General features: G+C 36.1%; 1 protein-coding gene across 1 annotated transcript; it reads left to right on the top strand.

The window, feature by feature from the left end:
* Window positions 1–410: 410 nt before the first annotated feature.
* LOC114923372 (osteoclast stimulatory transmembrane protein-like) lies at window positions 411–10020 on the top strand (the record flags this gene model as incomplete). Its single annotated transcript, XM_029286253.1, has 2 exons — window positions 411–466; window positions 8970–10020. Coding segments are annotated over exons 1-2 (1107 nt in total), but the record flags the coding sequence as incomplete, so codon positions are not given.
* Between the last annotated feature and the right edge of the window lie 340 nt (window positions 10021–10360).

Below are 10360 nucleotides of genomic sequence, written 5' to 3'. Positions count from 1 at the left end.
CCTACAAAATATATTCCTCTGCATCTAAAAGCAATTAACCACTGTAAACATATAAACTCCCTTTTTATGACCCTACAATTCCTCATTTTAAAAAAAATGTTTTTTTTTAATTAAACCATCACATACCAGATCATACAATAAGCCTGTAAATCTCAAGATCCCTGATTATTTTACATTTCTAGGTGATTGGGTCTTTTATCTCCTAAAATATTATCTTTTTAGCATAACTATTCAACCATAAGCTTTAAAACAATTGACTGATGTGACTTAGCATTCATCCATCTTATTGTTATGGCACAACCACCCAAATTAGAGACATGACTTTTAGTTGATTATTTGAGATGTTCCTATCTAAACAAACCTTTATTAACGATCAACCAAAATACTATGTGTGACAACGAAACGTAAATATGCGTATTATTTCACTGGAGACCAGTGTTACATCTTACGACGACAAACCTAACACGTAACAGTCCGTCGTAACATCATTTTAATGTAGTAAACCGGTGTTCCTCGGTCATAACACAATATGTCGTCATAACACAATTATTATGGTATATATACAAAAAATTTTCACATGCTTTAGACAACACTCCAGCAGACCACCAAGATCACTGACGAATTACTCAAAGGAGAGCTGATGTTTAAAAGCTTGTGCTCTTTCTGTCTCTTTTTTTCCTGAACGAGAACCACCTTAAGATGCTTTGGTTAACATTTCCTAAAAAGTTTTTTGTACAAACATTTGCACTAGTCATCAACCAGAGAGCAAATAAATGAGTTCATGAAGACACCTGCATTGAATATATCTACTGCAGAGATTATTATGATGTGTCTCTGAATCAGGGATCTGAGAATGTTAGCACTAGATCAAGGATGATGACAAACAACGGTTTGCAATTACTAGGATTCAAGTTTGGAGAAGTCTATTACAAGCTTGCAAATGATGGGTTTACATTCACCACAGGATTGGGGGTGCAGAGAGAGGAACTCTATGCAAGCTCTATTCTCTGCAGTTTCCTATGTCCCCCAAAATTCTGGAGAAGTGGGGGGAATCCTTTGGAACAGCTTTTCTCATCTGGGGTTCTGTAGAACCACAAGAGATTGCTAGGGGTTCTGTGAGAATTCCTGATTTTTTTTTTTTGTAAAAAAGTTTTAAATAACATTTTGTATTATGCAATGCTGGTGCTTGCAGTGGTTGAAATTTTTATGTGCCATGACTCAGCTGCTGACCTGCCATTCATGGATTGTATATGTTACATGTGGATTCTATTGTGAAGTTTTTGTATTTTGGCCATTTTTGTACAAGTGTTCCTTGATACCTGAAAATGATTTCAATGATTTATTTACTTTGGCTTCTCCAGGGTAAAAATATGGGAAAAGGCTGGTTTGGAGCCTCATGAGAGATAACAAACAGTGGAAATCATTAGCTCCAATTTCCTTGTGCTTTCACAAACTGAATGAATCTGCTCATTCCCAGCTAAATCATTAATCAAATCCATCCTGTTTCCTTTCCTCAGCTACTTGTTTGATGGATAAGAGAGGAATAATAATAATAATAATAATAATAATAGTAAAGTTGGAAGGGACCTTGAAGATCATCTAGTCCAACCCCCTGCTCAGGCAGGAAACCCTATACCATTTCGGACAAATGGCTGTCCAGTCTCTTCTTAAAACTTCCAGTGTTGGAGCATTCACCGCTTCTGGAGGCAGGTTGTTCCACTGGTTAATTGTTCTCACTGTCAGGAAGTTTCTCCTTAGTTCTAGATTGCTTCTCTCCTTGATTAGTTTCCACCCGTTGCTTCTTGTCCTGCCTTCAGGCGCTTTGGAGAATAGCTTGACTCCCTCTTCTTTATGGCAACCCCTGAGNGTGATTGTCCACTAGGACTCCGAGGTCCCTCTCACAGTTACTACTATTGAGCAAGGTGCCACCTATGCTGTACTTGTGCAATTGGTTTTTCTTGCCTAAATGTAGAACCTTGCTTTTATCACCATTGAATTTCATTTTGTTAGATAGTGCCCAGTGTTCAAGTCTGTCCAGATCCTTCTGTATCTTAAGCCTGTCTTCTAGAGTGTTGGCTATTCCTGCCAGCTTGGTGTCGTCTGCAACTTTGATGAGTTCCCCATCTATCCCCTCATCCAAATTGTTGATGAAGATGTTGAAGAGCACTGGGCCCAGAACAGAGCCTTGGGGCACCACTACATAGACATGTCGATAGCTGAAATAGCATTTCCAAATAATTGTTTCTTAAGATGGCATTGAGATTATGCCAAGAAATCATTGCAAGTTATCAGGACTGTGATTTAGGACTAGCCTAAAATGTTGTGAAATTGTAGAGCACTACAGTTGGATATGAGAATTATTGCAAGGAGGCGCAATCAAGCAGCAGATATAGCTCTTAGTAGGTTTTACTCTATAAGCAAATGCTTCAAATCGTAGGTTTAGGTTTTTTTATATATAAGGATATCAATATACATTAATGTTCAAACAATTTGCTAAGAGGAGATTAATGTATGTTTCTATTATATCAAATGCCTAGTAAGATCTCATTCTTGTAGACTTGGACAATTTGGGGATTACATTTAAGAAACAACTTGATAACTTGTGTAGTCTATGAAGCAAAGTTATTTGATACATATAATATTTTGTAATTTTAAATCTTGGAAGGACAGTCATATCAATTGAGATATTTCTCTGACAAACCTCTACAATTTTATTTATCTGCAATAAATAAAAGGAAGAGGGTAAAAAGGAGAAAAACATTCATGTCCCAAGCTACTGCAAAAGAATTTACATGTCAGCAGGGCAAACTATGTAAGCAAATGATATAGCAAAGCATTAACAAAAAAAGTCTAATAAAGCTTGATAAGGTTGTGTGTGACCTCTAGTTAACTTCTAATAAAACCAGCTGTGCTTGAATTCAAATCCACATATTAGATACTTAGTGGCAGAACCATATGCCTAGAGATCATCTCTTGTTATACATTTATGTAAAATGTGTGGCAAAATAGGTATTCATAAAACTCCTCAAATCAGGCCTATTTTACCATTTAGGGATGGCTGAAAATGATACCACAAGCCTCTGCACATGAGAATCTCAAAAAGAAAAGTAAAGGGAAAAAATCTGAAAAATTCAGTCTCACCCATTCCTAAAACCAGTGATGTCATGATATCCATGGCTTTAGCTCTGAGCCGGAAACAAAGAGTGAACATAAAATAAAAAATAAAATAAAATCCTGCTATAATGTCAAGGAAGATTACTGAAATTTTAATGAAATAGTCTTCATTATGAAGAGGGCAGGTTTGAGTCATAATTCTGGCAAGGATAGAAATGGAGCTGAAGAATATATGTCTCTTTCCCTCTCTCCTTCTCTTGTATGTAAACAGTATTACTTGTCTCTAATGCATTACCAAGAGACAGAAAGAGGAGAGAGAAAATGCATCACCTTAAAAATCTATGATCCAAATATGGATCATGGCTATGACTGAAATAGGATTGAAATGTACCTCAACTTAAGAAGATGACTATGCCTTCTCAGTCTTCTGATCAAATGCAGCTATGGAGACAAGTAACCCCCTCATCACTCTTTCTCTCTTCTTAATTTTCTTTTTCTTTAAACTAATCTTGAATCAGTTTCACACTGCTCATCTCCCATGCTTCTCCTAGCAGTTTCTTAAGCCACCTCTTCCAGTGGATTGCAGTGGGTTGGCAACACAGCTGGACTGGTTCTTAATCTGGACTATGACCACTACAATATCTGATTGTTCATTTCTCTACTTTGTGTCTTTCACATCCCTGCAGGGAAAGTAAGACTCATGGGTGGCTCCCGTTGTGGCCTGGTTTTTCTTCTTAGAGATTGTTCCATCCTAATAACAGGTAGTCTTTAAGTTAGCCAAGGATCCATCCTGATCCAAACCACTCCCAGTTTGGTCTCTCTCAGTCCAGAGTCTCAGATCTTCCAAGATCATGGCTAACTCCCTGTAGGGCAGGGGTGTCAAACTCACAACGTGACGTGTCTACAACTTTTTTTTGCAATTGCCGGCAATGGGGTGGGCGCGGTTTCACTATGATGCATCCAGCCTGCGGACCGGCAGTTTGACACTCCTGCTGTAGGGGAATTTGCCTCTATGATGCCTCACCAGTGCTTTCCAAAATGTTCCTAATATGCAGAGGTTTGGGGTTCATTTTTAAACTGGGGAAGAGAGTTCTTGTGTCTGTATGCTCTGTGTTGATGATTCTGTGACTAATGAGTACAGTATAGGTTTTTCATTGTGTTTGCTAATCAGGGGTTCCATGTGACTCTTTTTTAAAAGTCTTTTTCATTATTTGGGGAAGAAAAGGAGATTAAAAGTACCTGGAAAAAAAAACCCAGGAGCAGAAGTACCTTACTATTGGAAGAAGGTTGTGAATAGCTTGGAATGGCTTCTCCAGGATTCGAGGGAGAGAACTGTGGGTACAAGTGATACATGAGAATAGGACATAAATAGGATACTTTGGGAACATGTGAAAGGAGAGCACTTCCAAGTGCTCAGCCCCCTTTAGTCTCTGGCTCTTGGATTCCTCAAAAAAGTCCTTAAACCACCTGCATTCAGCAAAAAGAATTTTTGAACTATTAGCAAAACAAACTGAAATATAATTCTCTCCATCTATAAAAAAGCAAACCTTTTTCTTGCTCTTTGCAGGCTTTTAGAACCCATCACGTGTATATACGCACATATACATCTATAAAGGGAAATGGCTTTTTGATGAGATCAGCTATGATTTTAGGTAGTATGAAGAGACACATAGCTGAACCAATGGAAAAAGTGGAGGCTTTTAAAAAGAATGGCCTTTTTAACGAGAAATATTCCCATTCCCACACTAAGTGGGGTATAACTTCCTTTCGATGTAACCATTGAAGGAAGGAGTGCAGATAATGTGGTCTAAAAGTCTCAGAGTGAATGAGGCCAGACAATTTAGCTTTTTTAAGCAAGTTTTGAGGGCAAAATGAATGCCTTAGCTTACAGCAACCATTTTATACCTTTATTTCCCTAGGTGAGTGTCTGCAAAGCCTGCTTTGGTCCTAAAGTCATGTACATTCCTGCTGTAAGAAGATTTTAAAACAAACAGAGAAGAAATTTCCATTAATAGTCAATAAAGAAAAATTGTCTTTTCTGTGAAAGAGGAAGGGGAAGTGAGTGATATTACACTTCTTCAACATTTGGTTTTTGAGGTAAATGATTTCAGCAGTTTCATAAGGAAAAAGGTTTCGTGGGATGTTATTACTCTATTAAACTACACAATTATAATATTAGTAACAAATGCTGCCTACTCAGGCACTATATATGTATTTATTTCTTCCATATTTCTCTGAGTCATTCATGTGAAAAACATTCTCTTAGCTCAATCATGGAATAAACATTTCACCTAAATGTGGGTAAAAGACTTACGGGAAGCTGAGCTGGAAGGAGCATGGAACAGCTGAGCCTCATCATCATCTTGTAAATTTTTTTTTTTCTTAATCTCTTTATATAGGATTAATACCATGAATGGCAGTTAAGAAGTACAGGTAATCCTCGATTTACAACAGTTCATTTAGTGACTGTTTAAAGTTACAACATCCCTGAAAAAATGGTTTATGACCATTTTTCACACTTACGACCATTGCAGCATCCCCATGGTCATGTGATCAAAATTCAGATTCTTGGCGACTGACTCATATTTATGACGGTTGCAGTGTGCAGAAGTCACGTGATTACCTTTTGTGACCTTCTGACAAGCAAAGTCAATGGGGAAACCAGTTTCACTTAGCAACCGTGTTACAAATTTACCAACTGCAATGATTCACTTAACAACTGTGGCAAGAAAAAAATCGTAAAATGGAGCAAAACTCACTTAACAAATGTTTCACTTAGCAACATAAATTTTGGGCTCCATTGTGGTTGTAAGTTGAGGACTAGCTGTATCCTAAGAAATTCATAAGGATGGAGGATTGCTCTTTATTTTATGTCATAAGTCCAGTCAAAAGATATCTCTTCAAGCTGGTATTTATATTGTTTGCTTTTCAAGTGGGAAATTCTGTGATAAACCAAGCAGAAAGAATTGAATATTCACCCTCCAGTTCTAATTTAGCTGCCACTGATTTAACAGAACATGTTGATTTCAATGAGAACACTATCAAGTCTAGTTTGACCCAAAGTTAAGAAATGGCTGGTTATTTGGATCATACTGGGGGCAAATATTTGGAGACTGTAAGCAGTTTGGGAATTTGAGAACATATCATAACATTCTAACAAAATGGTTCTCTTGGTAGGCTTGGCTAGTCACAAGAAATCAGACTCATCTTATTATCTGCCTTCTGCTCTAAAACCTCTCTGATACTGTTTTTGAGATATGGGCAACTAGAAAACAATTAGGAAATTAAATAATAATTATTATTGTGTACTTGTTGTGTTTATCATTGATCTCTTGCTAATGTCCAAAAACTGATTGAATTTTGCATTGGTATAATGCATTGAATGAATGGATATTTTAAATTTGGGAACATGATTTCTAAGTGAGCACAGTGCCATCAAAATATGTTCACTAATATCAAAATATTTATTTATCTAAATCATTTATATAGCCACCCATTTTATATCAAACTCTGAGCAGCTACCAATCAGCAATTAAAATAATATCAATAATAAAACAACACATTGCATAAATGTATTAAAGTAGGTAGCAATCAGATGATTAAGTTAACCACCATGATTCAGTGATAATTCCTAGTGACCAATCTCAGTATAGTGTAAAAATAAATATTCCCTAACTTCTGCTTTTTCTGAATCTACTTTTGCAATACTAAGTGTAGTTTTAACAATATACTACTAGCACAAGGACACAGACTGGCAGAGATCCTCTAGAACTATAATTATTAATATTAGGTTTAATATTCTTGGTACGATATTCAATCAGGGACAGGCACAAATGGAGGAAATGTTATGTATTCTTATTTAGGATATACTGCAGATTGGATTAACAATTTAAATGAACAGTTAAAGTTATTTTTTTTAAAATTAACATTTTAAATTTAATTTAATAACTTGTTATCTAAACCCAGAATTTTTGGGTGGTTCTATCCCATTTTGTTGTTGGGTTTCAATTAATTTATTTTATTTTTTTAATCTTAAAATAAGATGAATATTTTCAGGATTGCTGACTGTTTCCAAAGGATCTGGGGACTTCTTCATAAAACTGGGTATGTGTAGTTTTTTAATAAACATTTTAATTTATATACTATAATACCCTCCCTTGTGTTAACAAAGGAAACAAAAATATGGCATTGCTAGTAAGAACTATTCCATTGAAGAAAATATAGGTCTGTTAAACCTTATTTTGACAATGCTTTCATTAAAAAGATTTGGGTAATATAGAGGAGAGTTGAATGGCTGTATTAACATAACCTATATTATTCTTAAGTCAGTGCAAATGAGTTTCAGTTTATTGTTTGAAAAGATTACTTTGTAATTGTATATTATGTACAGAGCAGTGCAAAGTAACTGCACAAAGATTTCTTTTCAAACCAGTCTAAAAATAAGCATAGATTTAATAGTACAGTATCTGATTGTAACTGAATGGTTGCCTTGCAATAGTATTTCTGTTTGACCAGCTAATTACAAACAATTTTGTTTTGGTATTTGCTAAGATCTTATGGTGGCCAATGCATACAATAGTATTATTTGTAATTGGGTAAAGTATTGGGCTAGATTGTAAGGAGACTCACATTCTAATCCAATTCAGCCATCAAAGCTCACTCGGTGACTTTGGACTCATCATTGTTTTTTGGCCTGACCTACCTCAAGGGTTGTTGTAAGGAAAAGTAGGAAAGGGAACACAATGTACATTAGAGCTCCAGAATGAAAGGTGGAAAATGTAGGTAGTCCTCGACTTACGAGTGGTCACTTAGCAACTGTTCAAAGTTACACTGAACCTCCTTAGGGGTACTTATGACTCGGTTCCATATTTCTGTTAGCTGTGCCTCTCCCAGCAATCATGTGACTGAATTTTACAACATTTTTTCCAAAAACCAACATGTATTTCTGGGTGGTTGTTGGTTTTTTTTTTGGCAAAACCAGCCCATACCAAACAATTGGTTTGCTTAATGACTGCGACGTTCACTTAATGAAGGCAGTGTATGTTTTACGATCAGGGCATTAACGCCCACTGTAAAAAAGATTGTAAAACCAGGTTGGTCACATAACCTGCATTATAATCATCATGACTTACAACCATAAGGGGTAGGCTCTATTATGGTCATAAGTTGAAGACTACTTGTAAGTCTAATATATAAATGATTAAATTATGGCCTCACAAAACCATAAAATATCAGTTCTTAGAGATACAAAGGAGTTCATGTTCAAAATATATGTTTTAAATTTAAACCTTCTCAGAATTCTCATTCAAACTTGAATGTGTGCATGAAGGCGCCTGAAGGCAGGACAAGAAGCAACAGATGGAAACTAATCAAGGAGAGAAGCAACCTAGAACTAAGGAGAAACTTCCTGACAGTTAGAACAATTAACCAGTGGAACAACCTGCCTCCAGAAGTGGTGAATGCTCCAACACTGGAAGTTTTTAAGAAAAGACTGGACAGCCATTTGTCTGAAATGGTATAGGGTTTCCTGCCTGAGCAGGGGGTTGGACTAGATGACCTCCAAGGTCTCTTCCAATTTTTTTAAAATAAAAATAAAAATAAAAATAAAAATAAAAATAAAAATAAAAATAAAAATAAAAATAAAAATAAAAATAAAAATAAAAATAAAAATAAAAATAAAAATAAAAATAAAAATAAAAATAAAAATAAAAATAAAAATAATAATAATAATAATAATTATTATTATTATTATTATATAAAGAGACAGATGTGTGTGAGTGTAAATGGAATATGTGTATATATGTGCGTAAAACATTTTTTAGCAATTGAAACTACTTTATTCATTACTGGCACAGGTTGGGAATCTGGACCTACATTTGGGATATAAAATTCCTAAAGATACAAGAATTCATGGTGGATATCTGGCTTGCTTACTCCATACCATTACCATCCAGCCACAGCCAACTGTTATCCTTATTTGTGATCTGCTCCTGCATTGCGGCATCTGTCGGAGGCCTCTTCCACTGTTGGATGTTTTCCTCTCTGCAATATTCCTTCCAGTTTTCTGCCTGGGCATCCTCTGTCCTTAGTTTCCTGGTGTTCTTAGTCCTCTTTTTGGTGCATCCAGTCCGGTGCCTGTTTACTATAATTGTGCCTACATTAGGGACGAGACAAGGGCGAAGGCTGCTGCTATCTGCCTGCTTTATGATAGTAGCTATCAACATTATCCCAAATATTATGAGCAATATCCAAGCAATCCTGAAAATCATTAAGTGCACCTGCAAGAATTCCATGGACAGTCTTGTGACCTCAATGCTCCTGTTGGGTAATGCTTCCTGGGACTTCAGCCATTCTCTCAAAAGCATAATTGACAACATGCCAGATAAATTTCTGAGTTCAAGGAACAGCCATGTTCAATTTAAAAATCATAGTAATATCTTCCAACTCAATGAGAAAATGGTTAACACTAGCCAAAGTATCCAGGAAGATTTTTTATATGCTGATAAGCTGGTCCAGAAGATCATACTCTTGACCAACCGGGTGACAGCTGGGTTTTTTCTCTTCTATCTCCTTTTCCAAGCAACATGGTACCTGAAGAGTTATCTTACAGATATTTGTTTTGATAATATTTACATTACCCCAAAGCTGGAAGATCTGGCTCGCGAAAACAAAACAACTGATTTGCTGATTTGCACATCCAGGAAGTTAATTAAACCAACCAGCTTCAAATTGTCCCAAAAAGAACTCAAGGCTTCTCTCAGACACATTTTTCTTCTCACATTAGTCCTGGTGGTGATGCTGCTTGTCATAGCAACTGATTACATTGCCTTTCATTTGGCACAAACAGCTGTAACTGAAGTCACTCAGATCCCTGTTGTCCCAGTTATTTTCTGGATAAAATATGAAGTGAGTACTGAAGTCTCTAGTTTGAGCTTAAATCAGTCTCTTTCAGCCTGGAACTTTTCAGATAAGATGGTGTTGCAACCTCCAAGATTTCAAATGAAATAGCACTTGTCAATGCATGTCAAATGAATGTTTCTTGATTCACTATGGAATTTTAATAACATAGGCAACAAAACAGCATAGCTGAGCCCATAGGACAGAAGGCTTAAGATCTCAAGCATCAAACACTATTATTTTCAGGAAGAACTTCATTTGGTTTCCTTCCCCTAATTCCTGTGTATGATACAGGCAAGGTTTTCACAACCTGTGCTGCATTTCTGGCAATTATAATGTAAAAACAAAA

This window comes from Protobothrops mucrosquamatus, unplaced genomic scaffold (assembly GCF_001527695.2).
Source record: "Protobothrops mucrosquamatus isolate PMUCROS unplaced genomic scaffold, P.Mucros_1.0 scaffold3191, whole genome shotgun sequence".
In the NCBI taxonomy this organism is placed as follows: Eukaryota; Metazoa; Chordata; class Lepidosauria; order Squamata; family Viperidae; genus Protobothrops; species Protobothrops mucrosquamatus.
This window is presented reverse-complemented; position numbering and strand designations above follow the sequence as displayed.